General features: G+C 31.4%; 4 protein-coding genes across 7 annotated transcripts; 1 reads left to right on the top strand and 3 right to left on the bottom strand.

Annotated features, from left to right (window-relative positions):
- Positions 1-1,961: 1,961 nt before the first annotated feature.
- On the bottom strand, positions 1,962-5,515 carry LOC126659946 (stromal 70 kDa heat shock-related protein, chloroplastic). Its single transcript, XM_050353276.2, has 8 exons — positions 4,787-5,515; positions 4,389-4,641; positions 4,190-4,269; positions 3,954-4,096; positions 3,774-3,872; positions 3,421-3,610; positions 2,900-3,298; positions 1,962-2,624 (listed from the first exon to the last, which is right to left on the bottom strand). The coding sequence occupies exons 1-8, from the start codon at positions 5,333-5,335 to the stop codon at positions 2,217-2,219; spliced, it is 2,121 nt and encodes a 706-aa protein (XP_050209233.1). The 5' UTR covers positions 5,336-5,515; the 3' UTR covers positions 1,962-2,216.
- Positions 5,516-12,179: 6,664 nt separating this feature from the next.
- LOC126660505 (MACPF domain-containing protein At4g24290) lies at positions 12,180-17,656 on the top strand. 2 transcript variants are annotated; one of them, XM_050354055.1, is made up of 8 exons: positions 12,180-12,239; positions 13,059-13,362; positions 13,830-14,068; positions 14,457-14,658; positions 15,134-15,202; positions 15,557-15,743; positions 15,857-16,023; positions 16,738-17,656. In XM_050354055.1, the coding sequence occupies exons 2-8, from the start codon at positions 13,102-13,104 to the stop codon at positions 17,422-17,424; spliced, it is 1,812 nt and encodes a 603-aa protein (XP_050210012.1). In that variant the 5' UTR covers positions 12,180-12,239; positions 13,059-13,101; the 3' UTR covers positions 17,425-17,656. The 2 variants fall into 2 exon arrangements, with proteins under 2 accessions (XP_050210012.1, XP_050210010.1); XM_050354053.2 differs by lacking the exon at positions 12,180-12,239 and adding an exon at positions 12,321-12,541.
- A 73-nt stretch (positions 17,657-17,729) lies between these two features.
- Positions 17,730-20,751, bottom strand: LOC126660504 (pentatricopeptide repeat-containing protein At3g16610). The gene has a single exon (XM_050354052.2). It carries the CDS (start codon positions 20,464-20,466, stop codon positions 18,073-18,075), a length of 2,394 nt encoding a protein of 797 aa, XP_050210009.1. The 5' UTR covers positions 20,467-20,751; the 3' UTR covers positions 17,730-18,072.
- A 2,429-nt stretch (positions 20,752-23,180) lies between these two features.
- LOC126659891 (uncharacterized) lies at positions 23,181-25,269 on the bottom strand. 3 transcript variants are annotated; one of them, XM_050353214.2, is made up of 3 exons: positions 25,189-25,269; positions 24,104-24,441; positions 23,181-23,414 (listed from the first exon to the last, which is right to left on the bottom strand). In XM_050353214.2, the coding sequence occupies exons 2-3, from the start codon at positions 24,380-24,382 to the stop codon at positions 23,262-23,264; spliced, it is 432 nt and encodes a 143-aa protein (XP_050209171.1). In that variant the 5' UTR covers positions 24,383-24,441; positions 25,189-25,269; the 3' UTR covers positions 23,181-23,261. The 3 variants fall into 3 exon arrangements, with proteins under 3 accessions (XP_050209171.1, XP_050209169.1, XP_050209170.1); XM_050353212.2 differs by lacking the exon at positions 25,189-25,269 and adding an exon at positions 24,887-25,118; XM_050353213.2 differs by lacking the exon at positions 25,189-25,269 and adding an exon at positions 24,773-24,866.
- Positions 25,270-27,006: the final 1,737 nt, after the last annotated feature.

Genomic DNA, 27,006 nt, shown 5'->3' with positions numbered 1-27,006 from the left:
AATATTAAATTTGTGATAATTTATTTAGAATGACCTTTTTATATATAAATATAAGTGTGTTATATAATAATAAATTAAAAAAGATGGATGTAAATGTAATTTTAGAATCAACATTGTGTAGGTTTATGTCTCATTTAATTTTGATGTTTATGTCTCATTTAATTTTGATTTATTTTAGGAGTATAAAAGTTATAAAGATAATTTATGCTCTAAATTTATTTACATTGCTACTTAGTAATAGTAATCAATAAAATAGAGTAAACAATATTTCATACAATAAGCAACCAATAATCAATTAATGATTAACCAACGAGCAACCAACGACCAACAAAAGAACTACCAAAAAGCAATCATTCATGATATAACTTGTTGGATACTAATTTAGTCCATTTATATAGTTGTTTTACATAGTTTATTAGAGCATCTCCAATGATACTTATTTCAAAGAGCATATTTAGTGAAATAAAGAGCATCTTTGATATAAAGAGTAATATATTTAAATTTACTCCAATAGACTCTCTAATATTAACTCTTTATTTTATTTTTATTTTATAAATAATATTAAAAAATAGAAAATATTAATAATATTAATTTATTTATTCTGTTTATAAATTCAAAAAAACAAAATATTACATTTCAAATGAAAAATAACCAACTTATTTTAAAATTTGAAAGTTTGTCTTTTTGAAAATGAAGTAGAGAGTGAAAATGGCTCTCCATATGTAGAGAGCCATTTTCGCTCTCTTCTTTAAATTTAAATTTTAAAGAGTCCACTAGATTTTAATTTATTGATAATTGGAGATGCTTTTAGTAGTTTGTTAGTGACTATTAATATATTTAAAAAAATCATGTCTTTGTTGTATTTAATTTTAAAAAAAGAAAACATTCATAAACTTAAAATTTAAAGAAAAGAGCAAAATTTTGACATAATTCAAATATATAAATATTTGTCTATATGTTTGATAACAAAATAAACATATCAATTAAGTTTAAATTTAAAAACATAAATTTTCCTATCTTTTATTACTCTTATTGTTTTTTTTTGTTAATGTCACTTTAATTTTTATTATGTAATAATAATAATAATAATAATAATTGTTATTATTATTATTTAAATTGAATTACACATTACTAATGTTGATATAGAAAGTAGTGGACTAGGGACCCACACATTATCATTAAAAAATGTTAAAGCAACCAATAATATTGTTAGTTGTCAAAGTGAAACAGAAACTACTTAATTGTTGTTATAAAAAGGCGTAAAAATGAAAGAAAAAATAGAAAAAGGAGCACGCTTGAAAGCTGAAGTTTTGGAAGAGTATTTATACAAACTTTAAAGAAAATGATGTACAACGCGTCATTTCTTCTAAAAAAAACCTCACCTTATAACATTTATTCGTTTATATCCTGATCTAGGAAAAAAATTCATTTGTACCCTTTTTTTGATTTTTCATTTTCGTCTCTACCTAAAGAGCTAATTTGACCTCTTTTTCATTTGAAAAAATATTCAAAATGATCCTTTATATTTAGCTTACATATTCTAATTAAATATTAATATTATTAATCATTTATAATGTTTTCATTCTTTAATTAATTTAATTGTCAAAAATTTAAATTTTAGGATAAAAATGAAAATCAAAAATAAAATAAAAAGATACAAATGAACTTTTTCCTACGTGAGGGTATAAACGAAAAAATGTTATAAGATGAAGTTTTTTTTAAGTAATTAGCCCTATAAAAAATGTAATTTAATTGAGCATATATCTTAATCGATCACACCATTTGTAGAAAAGGAGTAGGAATAATTAGCCATTAAAATAAACCTCTATACAATGAGTATTTTTTGTGATCAACTTTTAGTAATTCTAAACATGAAATAAGAAATATGGGTAAAATAAGTTGATTTTCCTGATTATTGCTCTACAATGAACTTAAAATAATAAAAGAAAAACCTTGTGATATAGCGCCAATAATTTATAACTTATGAGACAGAATCATCAGCAGCATACAATCTAAACAATTTAAGAAGAAAAAGGAACACCCAGAGTTGTCAGCTATTATGAATTGGTATTCTATATGCCTAAAAACAATTGTTTCTCACTTCCCCAAAGAGCAAAAATGCCTGGAAATGTATTTAACCCATGACCCAGACAATCAAATTTTCTTATACACATTCACCAGGAAGGGGATCAAACCTAGGTAAATTTCTTGCTTCCTCACTTGCTGTCCGTGAAATCAGCATCGATAACATCTCCTCCATCAGCCCCCTTGCTTGATGAATCAGAAGACGGTCCAGGTCCAGCTTCACCGCCTGGTGCAGCTCCAGGCCCACCAGCACCTGGCTGGTTGTAAAGGGATTGACCTAGTTGCATGACTTCTTGATTTAGGGCAGCCATGGCGTCTTTCATCCCTTGAGTTGATCCGCCTTCCATTGCATCCTTGAGTTCCTTGAGTTTTGTCTCTACCTTCTCTTTCACAGGGGCCGGAACCTTGTCTCCTAGCTCCTTCAGCTGCTTTTCAGTCTGGTAGACTACAGAATCAGCCTGGTTCTTTGTGTCGATAGCATCTCTCTTTTCCTTGTCCTCCTTGGAGAACTTCTCGGCTTCCTGGACCATCCTTGCTACCTACAAGCATTCATCCATGGATGTTTAAGCAGTGCATAAGCATGGACATCATAGTGTGTTATTACTAATAAAAAACAGGTCCAAGATCGGCCTAATTATAACTAGGTTAATTATTATCATCCTCGAAAATTAGGTCAAAATTACTGGGTTTCTGAAATCCTTCAAGTATAAGAGAGAATCAATGAGTTTAAAATTCGGCAAACCTTTTTAACTATCAGTAGCACTTTATACGAATTAAATAAACATCATGTTTGGTGAGTTAACTGACAACATACCTCATCACTGGGTAAGGTACTAGCACCGGTGATGGTGATGTCTTGCTTCTTTCCGGTGCCCTTGTCAATAGCAGCAACAGAAAGAATACCATTGGCATCAATGTCGAATTTCACTTCGATTTGAGGAACTCCACGTGGTGCCGGTGGGATACCATCAAGGCGGAAGCTACCAAGAGACTTGTTGTCTCTTACAAACTCTCTCTCTCCTTGAAGGACATTAATTTCCACACTTGTCTGTCCGTCAGCTGCCGTCGAGAACACCTCTGATTTAGATGTGGGCAGAGTAGTGTTCCTGGGAATGATTTTTGTCATAACCCCTCCGAGAGTCTCCAAACCAAGTGATAATGGTGACACATCCAACAGCACAATATCACTAACATCTCCGGCCAAAACACCAGCCTACACTCCAATAAGAAACGGAAAGAAAAAAACAAAATTCTATAAGTTCGGAAATTAACCTATGATAAAAAATAATCAGAAGAAGCATACAGAAAAGAACAAGACATGGCTGCAACACAAACCTGAACTGCAGCACCTAGGGCAACCACTTCATCAGGGTTGACGGTGACATTGGGGTCCTTCCCAATCATCTTCTTTACAAGTTCCTGTACGGCTGGGATACGTGTGGATCCACCAACAAGTATCACTTCATCAATATCCTTAAAAGACAGTTTAGCATCTCTCAAGGAGTTCTCAACTGGTGTTTTAAGCCTGCCAAAAATAAAATGAACACGAGGTGCCAGATGAGATGACGAAAGTAATTAACTCAAAACTCCGGCAAAAAAAGAATACAGATGATGTAAATGCACATAAAGAATATGTCTCAAATGAACCACAGCATCAGGAATTTAACTAGGTCAATATAGTTAAGTACCTGTCAAGCAGATCAGAACACAATTCCTCAAACTTAGCTCTTGTGAGGGTGGTCTCAATGTGCTTGGGGCCATCGGCGGTAGCAGTGATGAAAGGCAAACTATAAAAAAGCAATAGTTTCATCAGTCAAACTTCAAACCAAGCAGCTAAAAATTGGATCAGCTAGAACAAACGACCATACCTAATATTTGCTTGAGTCAAAGATGAGAGCTCCATTTTAGCTTTCTCAGCTGTCTCAGTGAGACGCTGAAGTGCTTGCTTGTCCTTCAGAAGCTCAATGCCTTCATCTCTCTTAAAGTTGTTGGCAAGCCAATCAACAACTCTCTGCACAAACCAAAAGTTTGGTTGAACACGGCAAAAACCAAACTAATAAAATCATGGAAAGCAAATGAGTAGTAAACAGCAATGTCGCCCAACCTTATCAAAGTCATCACCTCCCAAATGAGTATCTCCTGAAGTAGATAGCACTTCAAAAACTCCATCACCAACTTCAAGCACTGCAGTAAAAACAATTTCACATAATTTTAGAGCGTTCATCACAATTTTCAGTATTATCACAAAAAAACAAAACATTTCACAAACTATTCTCAGGTAACTCAAGCAACAGTTATAGCACCTGAAACATCAAAAGTACCACCACCAAGGTCAAACACTAGGATTGTTTCATTATTCTTCCTTTCAAACCCATACGCCAACGAAGCAGCAGTAGGCTCATTGATAATACGAAGAACTTCCAACCCAGCAATTCGACCAGCATCCTTAGTTGCTGTCCTTTGAGAGTCATTAAAGTAAGCCGGAACTGTCACTACAGCTTTAGTCACTTTATCATTCAAAAATTTTGAAGCATCATCAACAAGCTTCCTCAATACCTAAACAAAACAACCAACCAAAAACATAAAACTCCAACAACTTCATCTCACCCACAAAAGTTAACACCACAGCACTAATATAAAATCAATCCAAACACATAAAGTCGCTAATTTAACATTTAACACAACAAAAAGGTAAATATACCTGAGCTGAAATCTCCTCAGCAGCAAACTGTTTACCAATAGCAGGACAATCCAACTTAACATTTCCATTCTCATCTCTAACAACTCTATAAGAAACCTGTTTAGACTCCTCATCAACCTCGTTCATTTTCCTCCCAATAAACCTCTTAACGGAAAAGAAAGTATTCTCCGGGTTAACCACCGCCTGTCTCTTCGCAATCTGCCCGACAAGCCTATCACCATTTTTTGTATACGCAACAACAGAAGGTGTAGTTCTTTGCCCCTCAGCATTAGTCACAATTGTCGGCTTACCACCTTCCATAGCGGCAACAGCCGAGTTTGTAGTACCCAAATCAATCCCCACAACTTTCTCATTCACTACCCTCAAAGGTCCATATCGTCTAGTAATTGTGTTGCTATGTCGCAAAAACGCCGCCGTTTGGTGAGATTTTAGATTTGACCCCAAAAAAACAGTCTTTTTCGGAAATGAAAACCCGGGTTTTCTTGAGGAGGAGGATGATGAGAATCCCATCCCACCTAAAACATGTATCTGAGCTGTTGATGACGCCATAGTTTAAAACCTAATTTGAAAAACTGAGGCAAAATTGACGAAAACCCAACTCAGGAAATGAAATAATTGGGATTTGAAACAAAACCCTAATTTAATTAGAGCTTGAGAGTGACGACGGGAGAGTGGGTGGTGGCTGCTGCTATGGAGGAGAAGATAAGAGAGGAGTAAAAAATAAAGGGTTTTAGAAAGAAGAAGAAAGGGAGATAGTTAAGGGTTAGGTAGTGACACGTGGACTTATTCTAGAGATTTCTTTGGCTGCTCCACGGGCAGGTTTATTGGCCGTTGGATTTAAATAATAAGCTGCCCGGATGGAAAGATCGAGGTGTGTGTAGTAGTAGTAGTCCATGTTGACTAGAATATCCCTAAATGAACTTTTTATTATCCCCAAAATGCCCTTTATTTGGAAACATGGTTTATCAATTTTTTATTTTTTTAATAGTTTATGCAAAAAAAAATTATGGAAAGTTTATGCAATTACTTTAGTAATTCTTAATTTGTAATTCGAAAAATAAAAACAAATATTCTTTGGGATAATTAACAATAATTATCTGATTAACAATAATTATTTAATTAACAAATCATCTAATTTACAATTATTGGTTGATAATAAATGATTGGGTGTCAAAATGAGTCGTGACACGATAACACGATTCGTCTAACACGTAAAAATTTGGCGAATTCGAATTGAGGCTCAGCGAGTTCGTGTTAAAAACGTGTCAATCCATTTATGGCATGAAATAAATGAATTGTGTCACGTATTGACTCGCGAATCTATCTAATCCGTATAACTCGTTTACAAATTATATTATTTATAATTATATATAAATAAAATAGTTGTAATTTCATAAAATAAAAAATAAAATTATTATATTAACTAAATAATATTATATTAATATATAAATAAAATTAAATATATAAATTTTTTATAATTTGAGTATTAATTAATAAATTTAAAGTTAAAATGATATTTATACGGAGCATGGTTATATGTTAAGTTGGTCGTGTTAATCGTGTCATGTTAATTGTGCAATTGTGTCAATCATATATTGTCCGTTTATTTTAAAATATTTATTATATCGTGTCACCCGTTTAAAATTCATATTCGAGTTGAAAGTTCAGATATAATTAATTAAATGAGTTATGTTGGTATAGACTCTAATCATGTTAACAGAATGAATCGATACGATACGAACACGAACCGCCAACCTATTTTAAACTCCTGATTTAGAGTATATGGTCGCTTTCTTGCTGTAGGAAGCCGCCACATTAGACCTCTTCTAAAGCACATACTTGAATATATAATTCCTCCATTCATGTGCTTCAATTCCATGGTTGTTTACTAATTATTAATATAATACTAATAAATTATTACATTTCATTTTAGAAACAACAACGTTTCTAGGTCACTAAATAATAGCATTTTTAATTATTTTATCCTTAAATAAAAAAAAATTCCTAGTTCTTTAATTTAGCGAAAACGTATTTTCAAATCCTTAAATGACAAAAATAACGTCGTTAAAGGTAAAAATTATAAAAAAAAAAACAGCATCGTTTTCGTCATTCGGGGACTTGAAAATGCGTTTTGGTTAAGTTGAAGACAAAATTTAATTTAAGGACCAAATAATCAAAAGTAGTATTGTTTAGGGACCTGAAAATAAATTATTCCTATGTTAATTTATATTTTCTAAATGTACAAATATATTTTAAAATTATGATAAAATTATTTTAAAAAATTAGCTGCAAAATATATTTTTATCTTTTTAATTAAATTTTAATTACTTATTATTGGAACTTTAATGATATCACATATTTTAGAAATAAACATAGAAATTTTTATACTAACTCATAAATAAAAACTGGTACGATGTAAGATATAGAATAAATCTGTAAATTTAACAAAAATATTGTCTATTTTACAATTATAAGCAACTTAGTCACATACTAATCGTAGGCCATTTTTAATGGGGGTCATTAAAATGCAAATTGATATGCCCATTTCCAATGAAGTCATCTGAATGTATTGTGATTTTCACTCCTCTTTTCTCATCTCATATGGTTAAAAAAAATCCCCTTCACCATTTTACATTTTGAATATAATATTTATAATTTGTGGTTGTATTTAATTAATTAGGCCTAATGTCTTAAAAAAATCCCAACCTTTTAGCCCCTTTTCAATCATACCCTGACGTTAAAAAATTGTCAATTTTACCCTATTTTGCATTTTTATGTTTCAATTGTACCCTGAAAAATTAAATTAACGTCTTTTGCGTTTGGAAATTTGTTTAAAACATTCTCCATGTCTCGCATATATTGATTGTATATTTTTAAAATTTATTTAAATTTAGTTAAACTAATTAAGAATTTAAATTAGTGTTAATTTGATTATGGTTTTTAGTTAGTTTTTAAAAATAAAGGACTTATTTGTACTTTTTTGAATAAAAAAGAATTTAATTTCATATTTAGACTTAATTAATTGAATGATTTCATCATTTAAGTAAAAAAATTAACAAAAATTAAAATATTGGGGTACAATTGAAAACGGAAAATTCAAAAGTGGGTAAAATTGACAAATTTTCAACGTCGGGGTGGAATTGAAAAAAAGTTTAAAAGTGAGGAGTTTTTGAGTGATTAGTCCAATTAATTATTAAATAATCATAGACTAATTTTACATATAATAATATTAAAATATATCAATTATTTATTTTCCATTATAAAATATTAATATTAATATTTTGAGAAAATAACAAAGTTACCAAAAAAATACCTTCTATTTTCACACATTACATGTCATTTCAAAAACATCTCATCTACACCGGTTTTTCTAAAACAAATCCTCGGATACATTGTTAATACAAACCTAACACGGATTTAATGTATGAATAATATATCTACTAGATATATATATATATATATATATATATATATATATATATATATATATATATATATATATATATATTATTTATCAGAGATGTATCTATTAAATATATTTAAAAAATGTATCTATTATGTATAAATTATTTATTGATGATATATCGATTTACTACATTTTAAAATTATATTTATCATGTATAAATTGTGTATTATTAATGTATCTATTAATTAAGTATCGTGTATAAATTCAGGAAAAAATGTATCTATCATGAATAAATTATGTACCGGAGATGTATCAAATATGTATATAAAAATATATGTCATAAAATAAAAAAAAAATATTGTAAGACAATGTATCTATCATGTATAAATTAAGTATTAGCGATGTATCTATTAAGTATATTTTAAAATGGGTTAATGTCAAAAAAAGTCACGAACTTTACACGTATTCTCATTTTAATCACGCAGTTTAAATTTTCTCATTTGCATACACGAACTACCACTTTTTGTCAAATTCATGCACGGTGCTGAGGTGGCACTCATTCATTGGTGTATAATGACATCCACCTCATTTAATTGCACCAATAGAACCATGACACCTCAGCATCATGCATGAATTTGAGAAAAAATGGTAGTTCGTGTATGAAAATGAGAAAATTTAAACTACATGATTAAAATGAGAAAACGTGTAAAGTTGGTGAATTTTTATGACATTAACCCTTTAAAAATTGTATATATCATGTTTAATTTATTTATTTATAATAAATATCACGTGTAAATTATGTGTCGGAGATGTATTACATATGTATCGGAGATATATTACATATGTATCTAAAATATATCAAATATGTATAAATAAATATGTGTAATAATACTGATCAAATTAACTAAAATCTTCAAAATATAAAAGCGATTAGATCGCATTAGTCAGTTGATTCAATAAATATATCAAATATATATCCATAATATAAAATTTTGGCAATCATCTATTTATAACATAAATTACAAGCTGATAATAAATGTATGTATCGAGATGTATCAAATATGTGTTGGAGATGCATCAAACATGTATAAACCATTAATAGAATGATATATCTTCCGGTTAAAAATAAACGCTCGTCTAAATTTTAGATTTTTCAATTATACGAATATCTTATAATTTTTGGAGGCGGAGTCTGAGTCACTATACCAGACCTAAAATGGCAGCAGCTGCATACTACGGGCCCTGTTTATATCTTCATTTTTATCCATTAAACACATTAAAGATCTGATATTTTTAAATGGGTTTTCTAAATATTTTCAAGCCTCAATAAATACAGTACCTTCAAACTGAAAATGAAGTCACTAATTTTTCTCTATAAATGGACTCAATTGCAATAAATTCTTTTAAATCCCCTAATACTCAGTTTGCTTATCATCTTCTCTTATGTTTCTATTCAAATCCAAATCAAAACCAACAAACTGAATTTCCTCCATCGATGTAACAATAAGTATAATAATAAAAGAAAAATGAAGCGTATCTTCGACGAAATCTCTAATGAAGAGTGGGCAACCACTAATTTCTGTTGTCGCGTGTTCTCAAAATAATGTCACATCATCAAAATCATCAACAAAAGCACAACCTGATATATCAACACTTAATGGATGATATATCAACAATTGTCCGTTTTTTTTATATGTATTAACAATTGATGGATGATATATCAAATGGTATACTTTGTGTATACTTTGTTCGTGTACTTTGTGTATATTTTGATCGTATACTTTGTTTGTTTTTTCTGTATATTTTATTCGTATACTTTGTGTATACTTCTTCGATGATGGTTTTCATTTTTTTTTTAAATTCTTCCTCTTATTCCCATATCTACCACCGTTATCATTTATATATAGTATATCATATGTATATTATTTATACTTTTAATATACTTTTCCAGTTGTGAGGTTACTAAGTACAGATACTACTGCATATGCAGCTGTAGATCGAATGACGACGGCAACATAGGACAACGTCGACAATAGATTGGAGAACGGCATCGGAAACCGAACAAAGAAATAAAAAATAGCTACAACAACAAATTGAAGAAGGCGTTGACAGTGGATAGAGGTTCTGCCATAAGATTAAGGACGGCGCCGGCAGAAAATTGAGGAACATTTTGGTAAATAATTTAATTGGACACCGACGGCAGAGAAGGTGAAAGTGATTGAAAAAGAAGAGAAGAAAATTAGATATAAATCATTATATGATTATTGTAAATAATTTATTTAATTTAAGTACATATACAATAATTTAAATTAAAAAGATGGTGGTACCAATAAAAAAAGGTACCAAATACTCGATGTAATTATTTTAGTTTTCAAGTAGTATATCTAATTTCTTAAAAAAAAAAATAGTTTCATCAAACTTAGTTTTTTTTTAATAATTTAAATACTTTCATCAAACATATTTTGTTTTTAATAATTTTTCGTTTGAAAATGTATGAACAAAGGGTCAACGCGCCCCCTGAACTTGTGACACGTGGTTATCTAACCCAATTTATAATTTTTTGAGCAACTAACCCCAAAACTCTTCATTTTTGGGTCAAATAACCAATAATTTATATTTTTATTTAAAAAAATGAATTTAGAATAATTATATCGCAATAATTAAGGAAGTATCTATTTACATTTTTGCATCTCTCACCTCCGATTTGTATTTTATGTATTTTAAAAATACAATTATGGGATTATTTGATCCAAAAATGAAGAGTTTTAAGGTTAGTTGTTCAAAAAAGTATAAATTGGGTTAGATGACCTCGTGTCACAAATTCAGGGGGCGCTTTGACCCTTTATTCGAAAATGCGTATGAATCCTAATCTTGTCATTAATGGACTTTCCACCATCATATGAAATTCTTACAGTCCGTGAACGGCTTAATACATTATTTGACCCCTAAACTATACACTTTTACTCTCTGAGACTCTTAAACTAATTTGATATTCTATTGGACCTCTTAACTTTATTTTTTGTTCTATTTAACCCGTCAACTGCAACTTTTTTGCCGATTTGACCTTTTTCCTCCTACGTGGCAAAAGCGCGTGTTTTCAAACGCTTTGAAGCGCGTGAAGGATAATTAAAATGCATAAATTGTTCTATTAAACCTCTTAACTACACTATTTTGTTCTATTTGACCTCTGAACTTATTTTATTTTCCTATTGCACCTTCAAACTTTTAATTTTTACCCATTTAACCTTCTCGAAAATACAATTATTCAATTTTTATCCATTTAATCTTCTAGAAAAATAAAAAAATATTGAAATTTAGTCAAATAATTACATAACATAACTTCTCGTACATGTAAATATTTGTTTACATTTCAATAATGATTAGTGAAGTTTATCTGTTTTTAACGATATTATAAAATATATAAATTTACGATACTGTGATAATATTAAAAAAAGACTAAATTTTTTAAAAAATTATAATTTTTAGTGTGTTTCACGAATTTCCAATTTTAAAAATTTTAATACACCAGCTTTTAATTTTTTGCAATTTCAAACTTTTCAAATCAATTCTGAATTTTTAAAATTTGTGTTAAAATTGAAAAACACGCTAAATTTCATGATTTTTAAAGCCTTAAATGATTTTTTCAGGTAATATGTAAAGTACATCATTTTTTATTTTAAATTAAAAAAAATATTTAGGCTTAATATATTTTTTGACCCCTAAACCTTACCCTTTTATTCCTATGACCTCTAAACTATTATAGTGTTCCATTGGACCTCTTAACTATTTTTTTTATTCTATTTAACCCCATTTCAGCAAAGCCATGTCAGCAATTTTATCCACGTCATCGCGTGTGGTGTGCACATTCCGAATAAGGGGTTAAATAGAACAAAAAAAAGAGTTAAGAGGTCCAAAAGAATACTAAATTAGTTTAAAGGTTGCAGAGAATAAAATAGTATAGTTTAAGGGTCAAATGATGTATTAAGCCGTCCGTGAACTCTATGTCCGTTGAAAAACACAACTTGCTTTTTAAGACACACAATCGCAGTTAAGTCTCTTTCTCTCTTTCTAGTCAAACTTTAAAAAATTTAAAAGAAGCAAATTCAATATTAAAAATATATTCACCAAACAAATTCTTTTGCTTTCTTCTCTTCATCTTATTAGGGTTTCTCTCTTCTTTTCTCCTGTTTTATTTCTTTCTCACTAATAATCTTTAACTTTATTTCAGTAAAGTTCTATTCTTTAATTTTTATAGGCATTAAATTAGTGATTTTTGGTGTAATTTTGAAGCTGAATCCAGAAGATACTGATCAGAAAATTAGTTGCTTTGATTCTTTGAGTATCACAATGTATGGAATTTATTTAATTAATTTTTAGCTTGATGAATTAGTTATGTTATTTGCATGTGTTGGTTTATTTATTTTTTCAATAAAAAAAAGCTCTGTTAGATCTAATTTTGAGTTGATTAAATTATTAAATTTGCTTGCTTTTTAGTTCTGTTGAATTTGGATCAGCTTTATGTTCAAAAGGGCTGTCAAATTTGATTTTAATTCGAATTAAAGTTGTTATCTTTCTTAACTTATAAATCAAAATTCATAACAAGATTCTGTTTTTCTAGTTAAGTATAACTGTAGCCAATTTGTGTATGCAATTGTGCTGAATTGAGCTTATAATTTTATATCTTATACTAATATCTTAATCTTTAAAATTTGAACTTGGTCATTGTCTTTAAATTTAGTTTAACTAAGAGGCCTGGCATTGGTTAAATGTTGCTTAATTTGAGCTGCATACGCGAGGTTTACGATGTTATAGAAGCTGGTATATTTTGTAGAGGCTGATTATGTGAATGTTGGACTTTTTATGTAGGGTTTGGTTATCTATTTGCTTAAGTGCAGTGATGAATTGATTAATGGCGCTTAAACGTCCTGCTCCGGAGGCAGCTGAGATTGCAATTGGCTCCATTGGCCGTGGATACGATATAACATCAGATTTGAGGTTGAAATTCTGTAAAGGGGAAGGGAAAAAATCACAGCTAATTGAGATTGATGAATGTGGGGGCAGAGAGATTGTTTTGCCTGGTGGGATTTCGATCCCTAATGTTTCTAAATCAATAAAGTGTGATAAAGGGGAGCGAACAAGGTTTAGGTCCGATGTCCTATCATTTCAGCAGGTAAGATGTTTTTCTTTTCTTATGGTCAATGCTTAATTTGAGTTGCTGATTACACAAGTTGAGAATTAACGTCTGTGGGCGATATTACCTCGTTCATTGTAATTGCTTCTCTTGTCCATTCTCTGCTTTTGCATCCACATTTTGTGTGGTATTGCTAATCACGAGCGACCTTTGGTTGAAGTGTTTGTTAGAAAGCCATATATCTAGTGCTTAAGCAATATGGGGTTGGATTTTGAATGCTGAGGATTGGGAGATTGTATATTTTCCTTTAAGATGCTGGGTTCGCCATATGAAAGATTTGATTTTCTTGTTACTTGAACTTTGTTGCTTGCATTATGTCTTAAAAGAAAAGGAAATGATATGACACCTATATATTGTAGTGTCTACCACGATTTAGGTGTTGGTGGCTTATCCTTTTTTTTTTCTCACCTTAACACTATCTTTTTGTTTATTTTCCCTTTCCTCAGATGTCGGAGCAATTCAACCAGGAAATGTCATTGACTGGAAAAATACCTTCTGGTCTTTTCAATTCGATGTTTGATTTCTCAAATTGCTGGCAGAAAGATGCAGCAAGCACAAAAACCCTTGCTTTTGATGGAATATTCATTACACTATATACAGTTGCATTAGAAAAATCTCAAATGGTTCTACGTGATCATGTAAGAAAGGCCGTCCCTTCATCATGGGAACCTGCGGCATTAGCAAAGTAAGTTTACACAACTCTATTTTCAGTTGAATGATTAGATTGCGATCAGTCTTCATGCCTCAGCTGAGCTGTAAAGCTTATTTTTGACTCTAGTTAAATCACAAAGTATAATTATTTTTCATTTTTACAGTTCATAAACTTTTCAACACTAGGAGTTCGATAAACTCCAGTTTTGCCTATGTTACACCATGATACCAAATCTGATTGAGGAACCACTAACTTCAACATTATAGTCTATGAATTTGTATGTATTTGTGTTGCATTAGTAAAACACTATTTGATCTTGATCTTCAATTTCTTTGGTCTCCATGTTTGCCTATGTTACACCATGATGAGGACGTATGAAACTGATGGATATTTAAGATTCTAACAATTAATAATGTTCCAGGTTTATTGAAACATTTGGCACTCATATTATTGTTGGTTTAAAGATGGGTGGGAAGGATGTCATTTATATGAAGCAGCAGCATTCATCGATTATTCCGCCTGCCGATATTCAGAAGAGACTGAAAGAGATGGCTGATAAAAGGTTTTTAGATACTAGTAGCCAGTATAGCATGGGTTCTGACCAAGTTTTCCAAAATAACAAGGTTTGTGGCACAAAATTAATTCTATCTTTGTATTGATATAGGTTTGAGCCCTTCACTTTTGATCCGATGTCCGTAGTTCTTACTTTAACTTTTTTTGCTTTGGTTCCACTAAAATCTAATTCTGAACGATAGACATATTCTGTTCTACAAGTAATGTACATTGTTTCTCTTGGAACTATAACCTAGCTAAATGGTAAAATTCAGTAATTTTTTATTGGGTATTAGTAGTTTGACATTTAAAGTTATATTGAAATGGCGGTAGCAGCATGTAACAATCTCAATGGAATGTTTCTCGTATTGCTCTCAAATATAATTTGCAGAACTAACTATGAAGTATTGGTAAGCCATAAACTGATATGTAACGGCGTCTGCCTTATTGGACATGCACTATCTTAAAAATCTTGCCTTTTTTATATGCGATGCTCAGAAATGAATATGCATACTTAGAGCATCTCTTTAAATCTTGCTGTTTCAGTTGGATATCAGGGAGCACCGGCTGAGATTTGTTGATACCAGTCCCTCAGGTTCTTATACACACAAGGAGGTATGCTTCGTCACTCTTTGAGATCTCCATTCACACAGTTGGAAATTTTCCGCCCATAGCATTAAAATGCTATCTTCCCTCTACGCTGACAGCCAGCATGGAGGAGAGATGTTGTAATCCGCACACAACATGAAAAATGTAGAGCTATGCGCCAAATATCCGTGCATAGCCCTAATTAGGCACAAATTGGGAATAACTTTAAAAGTAGGCACAAAATGGGAATTATTTTGTCAACTAGAGACAAATAGGGAATTGTCCGCAAGGTCGATTGTTGTTGACTCTTGACGAGTTATCGGGCTTTCCGTTGACAATATTATAGCATACCTGATTCTCATTTTACTATCAAAACTGCAGGATATTGTGAGAAATTACAAAAGGAGAGGTGGAAATGATAATAAACTTTTATCCCATAGTGAGTGGTTACAGACTGTTCAATTTGAGCCTGATGTTATCTCAATGTCTTTCATTCCCATTACTTCCCTATTGAATGGAGTCCCGGGGAGTGGATTCTTGAGTCATGCCATAAATCTATACTTACGATGTGAGTGAAAACTGTTCTTCAGTCTATACTAATGCGACTGCTTACACTTTTATATCTTCTGATAATTTTAGACCATTCAAAATAAATATAATTATATTGATTATGTCTTCCAGATAAACCCCCCATTGAAGAGCTACACCAGTTTCTGGAATTTCAGTTACCAAGGCAGTGGGCTCCAGTGTTCAGTGACCTTCCCCTTGGCCCACAGCGGAAACAACAAAGTACAGTGTCTTTACAGTTTAGTCTTATGGGACCTAAGCTTTTTGTGAATACTATGCCGGTAAGGCTTCTTATCTTATTGAATCGTATCTAATTATATTTCATGTTAGTCTTGTTGCAACTTGAGATTGCTTATAGATCATAGACATGTGGATTTCTCACACAATAGTGCTTTATTGGGGTCTAAAATATGCATCAATCATGAGACTAGATATAATATCTAATGATGGACTGAACATTTTTCAACTTTTTAGTGTTGTAATAAAGAAATAACCTGGGAGTCTAAAAAATGGCATTTAGGGAATCAATTTGATTCTATCTTTGTTCATTCTGGTTGAAGTAAGGAAGTATTTCAAAGAATTGATCTGTCTTTTAGCTATCGAATCTTTCTTTGATTGGTCAACGTGTGATATTCCGGATTCATCATTTCTAATGAAACCAAAACAATATCAAGATGATTTCTCATTGATTAGAAGATCCCTTCGATGAGCTAAAATTCCTTCCTTAAACGGAACTAGATATTGTGGAATCATATTGAATATTTGGCGATATATTTCATGCCTTACTCAAAAGATGATCCATTCATTATAGGTACTCCTGATATATAGCTGAAATTTTGATTTAGTAATGAAACATGTCCTTAGGTGTTGACTGGTTCTACTTCATCTAGTTTTATGCATTCACTAATGACAACACTATATCAAAACTGGCTGCTGCTTCGCTTTGTTTTTTTTTCTTCTATCTGTAAAGTCCGAGATCTGCAATTTCTGGACAGGTTGATGTTGGTAATAGACCGGTGACCGGCCTTCGGCTCTATTTAGAAGGTAAAAGAAGCAACCGCTTAGCCATACACTTGCAACACCTCTCATCTCTTCCAAAAGTCTTCCAACTTGCAGATGATCCAAATGGTAACTTCCGCCAGGAATCCTATGATCGCAAATACTACGAGAAAATTCAATGGAAGAATTTCTCTCATGTTTGTACTGCTCCTGTTGAGTCCGATGAGGAACTTTCCATAGTAACCGGAGCTCAGTTACAAGTTGAGAATTCCGGGTTCAAAAACATTCTGTTTTTACGGCTGCGATTCTCAACTGTGACAGGAGCAACAGTTGTAAAGCATCCAGAGTGGGACGGATCGCCAGGATTGGCACAGAAATCTGGCCTCATTTCAACATTAATCAGCCACCACTTTACATCAGTTCAGAAACCACCTCCGAGAGCAGCCGATGTAAATATAAATTCAGCCGTCTACCCCGGGGGTCCTCCGGTGCCTGTTCAAGTCCCTAAGCTTCTGAAATTTGTTGACACAACAGAGATGGCAAGAGGGCCCCAAGAATCTCCTGGATATTGGGTTGTATCCGGGGCAAGATTAGTCGTTGAGAAAGGCAGGATTTCTCTTCGGGTTAAATACTCATTATTAACTATTATATTACCCGATGACGATTTGGAACCAGATCTCTAGACACTAGCTTACCTTTTATTAGTCCCACATGCCCGTGGCCAGAAGAGAAAATAGGCTGTGATTCCGGGAAGTCGCGTAGATTATGGAAGTGGTTGACAAATTGTTGTAACATTTGTGATGCTCTTTGATATGTTCTCTTGTAATGTAATTTTGCTTCTGTTGTAGATTCTTCAAGTTGGGCCCTCAACTGATTACATAGCTTTACTGTATGAAAATTCTCCAGTTTTATTTACTTAATATACACAATTCATGCAAAAAAAAATGGCAACTGATGGTTGCATATGCCAAAAATGGTGTGAAATTGGACTAATTATATCTTGTTTCTTATGTAAATATGAAATTGCACAAAGATCTGGATTCTATGTTTTTTACCCCATTCTTTCGAGAATATCTGCAACTTGGTTCAGAAAGCATCCGAGGCATGAAAATTGATTTGAACACTTTGCAACTCTAATTTTTTTTATTTATAGTATTACTTTTTTTATAAAATGTCATTTCGCTGTTTTCTGTTTTCCATTTCAGCATTTTCTACTTTAAGTTTTTTGTTTCTGCTCTAAAACTTTGTATATGTGATAGTATTTTTTACAAAAAATGTCATTTCGGCTTTTTTCATTTTCTGTTTCAGCATTTTCCTTCGAAGTTTTATCTTCACCAGAAATCTCCACAATTGCAAATTCCATTTCTGAAATGATGAAACCGACTTGCATCTCGAACTGTAATATCTCTCTTGGTAATAAGAGAGATAAGCTTTATAGCAGCATGACAATCCCCACAAACTCGCAAATTCTTAGTTACTAAAATGGACTTGTTGGGGCTCAGACTAAGGATACCAAATGCAATTGCCAGTTTTTCACTATGATAAAGCAGAATCTGCTCCTTTTCCTCTTCTTCAACATCATGAAAAACAAATGTAGACTCCCCTTTGTAACCCAACTTTTTCATCTCCACCAAAAGTTCAGTAAGTTTCTGCTTTATCCTAGGTGATTGCGGATGCGACGTATCTCCACCGATAAACGCGTGAACAACGCCACCTATCTCAATCCAACTGCATCCAGGGCTCTTCATAAAACCTTGATCCTTCTGCGTGATCCTAACCTCAGCTGCCTCGTGCCACCTCCCAACTGTACTATACATATTCGATAAAAGAACGAAATTTCCAGTACTTTCATGTCCTAGCTTCTGGATTTTCTTTGATACTTCTTCCCCAAGTTTAATATTGTTATGAACCTTACAAGCAGAAAGAAGGGCACTCCAGATACGAACATCAGGCTCAAATGGCATTTGTTTAATAAAATTATGTACCTCATCAAAATATCCTGCTCGGCTTAAGAGATCAACCATGCATACATAATGCTCCATCCTAGGAATGATGTCAAAATCTCGTCGCATAGCGTTAAACCAACGTTGACCTTCTGTGACGAGTCCTGAATGGCTGCAAGCAGATACGACACAAATGAAAGTAACATCGTCTGGCTCTAAACCACCTGCCAGCATTTTATCAAATAAATTTAAGGCTTCCATTCCTAGACCGTGATTACCGTAAGCAAATATCATTGAGTTCCATGTTACAATATCCCGCTTGTGCATATTATCGAAAACTCTCCTAGCAGTATCTACCCTTCCACACTTCGCATACATGTCAATAAGAGCATTACAAATTGTTAGTTCAACTGCAAATCCCTGGATTATTGCATAAGAATGACAGCAAGAACCGTGTTGTAGAGCTGCCAAATGAGCACAAGCTGGGATGACCCCTATCATGGTTGCGGAATCCGGATCCATCCCAGACAATCGCATCCTACAGAACATAGACAGAGCCTCTTTCGCATTACCATTCTGCACACACCCTGAAATAATAGCATTGTACGAAACTTCATCTTTGAATTCCATTTCGTGAAAAAACCTTATAGTGTCATCGACAATCCCACACTTCGCATACGTTGAAAGTAAAGTATTTCCAAACATTAAATCTGAAATAAATCCTAATTTGTTCGCGTAACAGTGTATGGATCTTCCTCTGCTCACGTCTGTTAACTCTGCACAAGCTCGAAGTACAGCAGAAAGAGTTACTTCTGTAGGACCAACAAACGCAGCATCCTTTATCCTCATCATGTCCTGAAATAAATCCAATGCCTCCCTCATTAAATCACATATAACATAAGAACCAAGCATTGCACTCCAAGTAACCTCATTCCTGACAACGCCCATCGTATCAAAAATTCTTCTAGCGTAACTTATAAACCGACATTTCCCATACATGTCCAAAAGTCCAGTTGCAACCACCACACCACGAATGTACCCTCTCCTTACACAAAAACCATGCACCGCCTTTCCATGGCTTAGAAGATTAGCTTGAGCAAACAATGGAAGAACAGCAACCATAGTCGAAGAATTAGGTGTCACAAAATCCTCTTGCATTTGGATAAGCAATCGAATACTCTCATCAACATAACCCCCATGCAGAGAAAACCCTGCAATCATAGAATTCCAAGCAACAACATCTCTAGAATTCATATCATTAAACACCATCTCCGCATCCTCCAAACACCCGCATTTCGCATACATATCAACCAAAGCAGTAGCCACATAAACATCAGAATCAAGCTTCAGTCTTTTAGCATGAAAATGAATCTCTTTACCCTCTTCAATTGCTTGAAGAGCAGAACATGCTTTAAGAACAAAAGGGTACGTAAATTTAGAGGGTTGGATACCCAATTCAAGCATTTTAAAGTACAAGCTAATGGATTCATTAAAGGGTCCATTCCAAGCATATGCCCTTATCAACATGTTCCATATCAGAACTTTTTTCGGCTTCTGGGGACTTTCATCGAACAAGTGGCGTGCAGATACAACGTTATTACATACCAAATAAAAGTGCGTGAGTTTTTCAATAATCTGGCTACACTGAGTATTGGTAGGGGTTGTAATGTGGTTTTTGAGGAGATGTTGGTGGATGAGCTTGCCTTGAAGTAGAGATTTTGACTGTATGCAAGCTTCAAGCAGATGTATATAATCTATATGTGGCTTTCTTATACAAAGCATCTCGGTTTAGAACATTTTCTTTCAATAACAATCTTTTACTTGCCAATGGCGGCCTAACTTAGATGGTTAAAACACCTCTAAGTAATCCAAAGGTTATAAATTCATATCCCGTAATTAACAACCAACTATAATGGAGACTCGAAAGAGTTGATTACCACCTTTTAAAAAAAAAGTCTTCACTTTTTCTTTGTATGCATCAAATTTACTATGAACTTATTTCATTTGTGTTGGATTGCTCATTTGATTGTTTCTAAATGTTAGGTAGCACGGACACTTCATTCAATCGACTTTTCCCGTTTCGGACACGAAACTTCATTTTTTACATGGAAATTTTTAAAATTATAGCGTTTCGCCGTGTCCAAGTGTCCCGTTTTTCCGTATCCGTGTCCGTGCTACCTAGTGTTAGAATTGTGTCGTCTCTTTTGTGTATGTATTTCACTTCTAATTATTTGATTTTGTTTCAAGTTAAATTATGTGTATGAAGTATCAAATTATATCTTATTATTTTATGTAATATATAGGCAGCTAAGAATCAACTTGATATCTATGTGTTTAATGATAAATATTATTCAATAAATTAAAATAAATTTTATGACCAAAATGAAATAATTTTAAAATGTTGGTGACTGAAAGAATCAATTATCCAAACAAAACATTACTACCATTTCAAAAATAACAAAAAATAAAGGCAAACTGTGTATTTGAGTCCATGAATTATTATATATTTTTTTGAATTAGACCACCATTGTATTTGACTCAATATATATATATATATATATTGAGTCTTTATATTTTTAATTTTATAGACATTAAGATTATTCGTTATAAAAATATTAACGGTATCAAGTCAGATCGAAACAAAACCGATTGAAGAACTTACTTTAAGCAAAAAATAAAAGTTCAAGGTTTCAATTTTAGAAAAAGTTTAATATAAAAAATGAATAAAAAAATTATCTCGGTCGCATTAACATCATGTGGAGTAGACACACATCATTCTCATTTCTCGTAATAGAGAGAAATAATGTCTATAAAATTAAAAGTATACGGAATCACTTTTGACAAATAAAAATGGAGGGATTAAATTCAAAAAAGGCTTGATATAGTACATGGATCTGAACAATGGCAGACTCATGATTTCTTTCAATTCAGATAGAGGTGGCAAATGGGTGTTCTTGGGCGGGTTTGGGTGGGTTTCTTTGGGTTTGGGCATTTTTGGGTTGGGTAATTTTGGGTCACAAATATTTTTGGACAGTTTTGGGTTGGGTAATTTTGGATTGGGTTGGGTCATGAAAACCCCAAATTACCCAAAATAGAAAGTGAGATACTTAAAATCTATATTTGAGATAAAAAGTTCAAAATAAAAAAAATAAATTTCCGGAAAAATAATAAATTTCCGGAAAAACTAATTTTCTGGGAAAAAAAAATTCCGGAAAAAAAAATTTCTGGAAAACATTATTTTGAGAAATAAATTATACAACTTATAAATATTATTTTAAAAACTCAAATACTCTTCATATTGAAATTTGTTTGGACTTAATTTCACCCATTGGGTCATTCTTATAAGGGACGATGACAAAAATACCTAAAATTTTAAAAATATTTACAAAAGTATCTGTAAACTTTTTTTATTTACAAAAATACGACTGATTTAAAATTAATTACAAAAGTACCAAAAAATGAAAATTAATTACAAAAGTACGATTTGTATAATGTCAGTATAATTATAGTATAATTTTGGAATATTAAAATTATAAATCAGATAATTTAAAAATAATTTTTGGTTTATTATTGGTATAATTTCGGTATATTTTTGGTATATCGATTATAAATTTTTATATATATTTTCTAGTTGATAACATGTATATTTTTTTTATATGTATTTTTCACTATAGTTGGTAATGAACTAGAGAATTTGTATATTGTTGGTATAATTTTAGTATATTGTTAGGTTAATATTTAGCATGTGATATGGTGTAATGTTGATGTAATAATAAAATTTCAGTATATTTTGATGTGTACACTCTTGGTATACTGTTGGTTTAATTTTGGTATATTATTAATTTAATTTTTAGTAAACGATTTGATGTAATTTTGGTAAATTTTTATTTAATATTAATAAAATCTCAGTATGTATAATGTTGGTATAATTTTGGTATACTGTTGATATAATGTTAGTTTTTAGTATACTGACATTATACCCACAGTATACACCGTATGTTTGATATTATTTTTTATTTTTTTGCACTTTTATAAATATTATTAATATTTTTATAAATGATAAAAGTCAACATGTAGTTTTGTAATTATTTTCATTTTTTTGGGTAAATGGTGTAATTTCCTCTTCTTATAAACCCATTTTAGTTGGGTCAAAAATTACCCAAACTTTTTTTGGGTGCAAATGGGCTGTATTTCTTTGGGCGGGTTGGGTTGGGTGCTTGGGTTGGGCATCTATTTGCCACCTCTAAATTCAGGTTAATTTTAACCGATTATCTAGTTCATTTTTATTCTCCCGGCACTCTAAGCTTAATTTCTAGTCGTGACTTCACAACAAATCTTATTCCCTTATAAATTTCCAACGGCGGTTCGGATTAAAGCCTACCCCAGGCTTCATGTGCTTCCGCCCCGGGATCCAAATACGCGTTTTGCTGAAAATAAACCTCTAAGATATAGATGAAATGCATATCGAAGGTGACGAGGCATGCAAAATTGTCTAATTTAGACTATAAGCAAGAATATTTTATGATGCACAAAATTGGAAGTATACAATATATAATAGAATTGGTAATCATTAAGGATCATACAAGATTGTGATGGTCATGAGAAGGCCAAGAAATGCCTTCTCTTGAACATGATGGAATAGGAAGAGGAGCTGGATGAGCAATAAATGTTGCAAACTTTTCTCCAGGCATCACCACTGAATAATCTGATGCATATGATGTTTTTCTTACCTGCCACCAAATTTCACAAACTATTACATTAAATACTACCCAAAATCAATTCATATCTTACATATATACGGGATCGGACCGAAGTTAAAAATAATAAATATACGAGCTCGCTCTAGTGATCAGCTAGTCGAAGCTAGACTTGTTCAGTAGACTGGCGACTCGCTCGGCCCGCTTGTACCGGAATTGAACACTTAAATTTTTTTAAAAAATTACAAAACTATTTTTTTAGACAAAATCATTAATGTTTTAAGATATGCATTAAGCTTATAAATCATTTCACTTCTTGTGCTTTTATACTTATCTAGAAAATACACATTACATTATAGTTACATATATTTTTGATACAGAGCATATAAAAAGAAATTTTGTAAACAATAAAATAAAAAATAAAAAGAAATTTTAAAAAATTTGATCGGTTTTATGTCATTTTTGTAATGTTTTGTTATTTTTATATTTAATTCTGCCCGAGAAATTTTCACTTTCGATGTTTCTACAGGTTATTTTTATAAATTTGTCTAATTTTTTTATTAAATTTAACCGAACTGATACACGATTTAAACTTGCATATAAAAGAGTCAGGTTGGATTCAATATGAATCCGTTCAAACTCGGCCCATGATCAGGCATAGTCAATGCTGCTGCAATGCATAAAAAAACAGACATAGTGTTAGAGAAATAAGGAAGACTTACTGTGTGTGGATTCGGAAGCTTGTGTCCTGATTCGAGAGACTCGTTGGCTGCTGTCGGAGAAGAAAACGAAGGGTTCGGTCTAAAAAGATGTTCGAAAATAGCCATAATCAAGAACATTGAAATTAAAATAGCTGTTGCTACGAATCCAAAGGCTACTGCATTCATTGATGTTCCCAAGTTTTTCCATGGACCTTCTTGCTCTATTTGTGATGAACTACTAGACTCTGAACTTGTGTATATGTTCCAACCTTTTGATCTCTCTGATCCAAATTCATTCATAATCTTTAATATTCTTCGATTCGGTCCAATAATTAACAGATTCTCCTTTTTAATTAGCCCTGAAAAGATAAATCCATGAAAAAAAATCAAGATTCTGATAAAATAAACTACTTATTCATAACATTTCAATCAAATCTAGCTATGATAATGTATTGAATTTTAAACAAGAATTAACTTCGGGATGAATAGTCATGCACGGAAACAGAAATGTTGAAAAAAAAATGGAAAACGGCAAAATGCTAGAAGAATGAGCTATAAATATAGACGTTTTCGGAGATGCAAAAAATATTAAAAGCGACTAGATAAACGTTTTTCAGAAACGAAAATGAAATATCAAAACGTAGGACTCGACAAGTTTTCGTGCAGTTTTTAGAAGAAAGAATGTAGCACCATCTTGAAGATCACTATTTGCAGATGAAAATCAGAGTGAAACTAGATTTCATGAAAATAAAGCTGAATTATGATCAAATTGAATTTCAGTAAATATATATAAACAACACTAACCTTATGATTAGTGGCAGTAGTACTAGGCATAGTGATTTTGGTCCAAAGAATTAGGAGCAAGAAATTTAATCAAAGTGTTTGAGATTCTAAAACTTAGTTTGCTATGAAAAAACAAGACATTCACACTTCTCAATGAATAATTTAAAACCAAGCTAGTGAATAAATTAATTTATAAAACAAAATGTGAAGATAAAGCTAATATGATAATCTCAGTAGTATCAAAATGTTTCTTTTAAGTATTTATTATTATATATATATGTATTTGTTGTTGCTATTGATGCCTAACTTAATAAATACTATACCTTTGTCTCAAGAAGCACACTTAAAAGAAATCAAAGGCATGGGCCTTCATGTCTGGAGAGCTAAATACAAGGACTGGCCTATTGGGTGCTTTTAAAAGTAAATAAATCTTACATTTTATTTAAATTTATTGAACGAAAAACTTTTAATGAACGAAAATCTTAATCTTATCTAGACCTTTCAATTTTCTTAATGTTGATTAGTTTTGTCATATTGAGACTACAATTGAAACGAATACTTAATATAGGTTATAATTAATAAAATTAAAAAGTTCGGATAGAATTGAGATTTTCGCTACAACGTTTAGAGTTACTTATTATTATTATTATTATTATTATTATTATTATTATTATTATTATTATTATTATTATTATTATTAAGATTTGGGGTAAAATTTCAATTTTCCTAACAGTTACTAATTCATACTCTAATTTTCATTAACCCCACTTAGTTATTGATTAGACTTTGGATATTTACTATTCTAATCATGAGTTAACAAATAATTATATGCACTTATTCTCACTAACCATTGAAAACTGTCACATGATAAATGATTATAACTATCATGATCAATTGTTTGTGCACATATATACAAGTGCAAAAAAACATAAATATCATGATGCCTTTAAATCGATCCGAATTGAAGTTTTGATTTCTTTTAAATCTAACCAAACTGATTTTATAAAATAATTAAATAATTCAAATCAGACAGTTCAATTGATTCTTTTTAGTTTCGTGCAATTTATACGTAATGTAAACTAAATTATCTACTTCCAAAACTCAATCAAAAACCTTTTTTTATATATAATTTTAAACTAAACCAAACTGAACTGAATTTGATAGTTTAATTTTGTTAGTAACCTTATATATACACACATGGGTTAGGCATGAAAAGGTGAAGATTAGTTAAGATATATAATTAACATCTTAATAAAAGGGTTAACTTTGAAGGAATGGGATTAAGATTAATGAGTAACCTAATTAATTAAATATCTAACATAATCTTTCACTGAATAAAAAGCAAGAAAGCAAAAGCTGCTAACATAAAAACATGACAAACTCAACAAGTCTTTTTTTGGCATGTGACAAAAGCAAACAAAGCATAAGACCAAAAAAAATTAAAAAAAAAAAACCCAAAAAATTTAAATATTTAGAATATCTAGAGAGAGAGATAGAATCAATGTTTGGTACCATACAGCTATGCAGTACCAAGCTGCCATGATTTAAGAGAAGAAAGAAAAAATTTGATAGTTGCACTAAAGAAAAAAGCTAGGAATAGACTATGATATAGACCACATTTATTCTCCACTTTTTTTCTTACCTAAAAATAATAATAATTGGAGCATAACCTATTGAGAGCAACTCTTAACTTTTGTCATATACTCTTTATTTTAAAAGATTTATTTGTATTTTGTAAGGTTAATTGCAAATTAAACAGTGAATTTTAGCGTGTTTTGTAATTATAATAAAAAAAATTAAATTTTAATAATTTTAGATAAAATATATCATTTTTTTTATAATTTGAAATACCGAATAATTTGTCGATAAACAAATGCTGATGTGGACACCATAATATACATAATTATTGTTAGTGAGTAATGTCCTAAAGTCATACTTCAATGAAGGGTAGTATAAATTAATTCAAAAGGTAAAGATATATATGTTCTACTAAATGTTTATTTATTATATATCATGTTATGAAATAATATATTTTTAACAGTTAAAAATATGAGTGACATGATCTTTTATACAAGTGTCTAAATATCAATTCGCAATCTATTGATTCTATGAATAGGACATCATATTATTCAAGATCATCA

This window comes from Mercurialis annua, linkage group LG8, assembly GCF_937616625.2.
Source record: "Mercurialis annua linkage group LG8, ddMerAnnu1.2, whole genome shotgun sequence".
NCBI classification, from domain to species: domain Eukaryota; kingdom Viridiplantae; phylum Streptophyta; class Magnoliopsida; order Malpighiales; family Euphorbiaceae; genus Mercurialis; species Mercurialis annua.
The sequence above is the reverse complement of the archived record's forward strand: the minus strand, read 5'-3'. Positions and strand labels throughout refer to the sequence as shown.

Coding starts and splice junctions, on each gene's coding strand:
- LOC126659946 (XM_050353276.2), bottom strand. CDS start 5,335: ATGGCGTCATCAACAGCTCAGATACATGTTTTAGGTGGGATGGGATTC. Junction 3,611..3,773: donor TGTTCTGATCTGCTTGACAG/GTACTTAACTAT, acceptor TATTTTTGGCAG/GCTTAAAACACCAGTTGAGA. Junction 3,299..3,420: donor CCCTAGGTGCTGCAGTTCAG/GTTTGTGTTGCA, acceptor ATTGGAGTGTAG/GCTGGTGTTTTGGCCGGAGA.
- LOC126659891 (XM_050353214.2), bottom strand. CDS start 24,382: ATGAATGAATTTGGATCAGAGAGATCAAAAGGTTGGAACATATACACA. Junction 23,415..24,103: donor AGCTTCCGAATCCACACACA/GTAAGTCTTCCT, acceptor ATTTGGTGGCAG/GTAAGAAAAACATCATATGC.
- LOC126660505 (XM_050354055.1), top strand. CDS start 13,102: ATGGCGCTTAAACGTCCTGCTCCGGAGGCAGCTGAGATTGCAATTGGC. Junction 14,069..14,456: donor GAACCTGCGGCATTAGCAAA/GTAAGTTTACAC, acceptor ATAATGTTCCAG/GTTTATTGAAACATTTGGCA. Junction 14,659..15,133: donor AAGTTTTCCAAAATAACAAG/GTTTGTGGCACA, acceptor TTGCTGTTTCAG/TTGGATATCAGGGAGCACCG.
- LOC126660504 (XM_050354052.2), bottom strand. CDS start 20,466: ATGCTTTGTATAAGAAAGCCACATATAGATTATATACATCTGCTTGAA.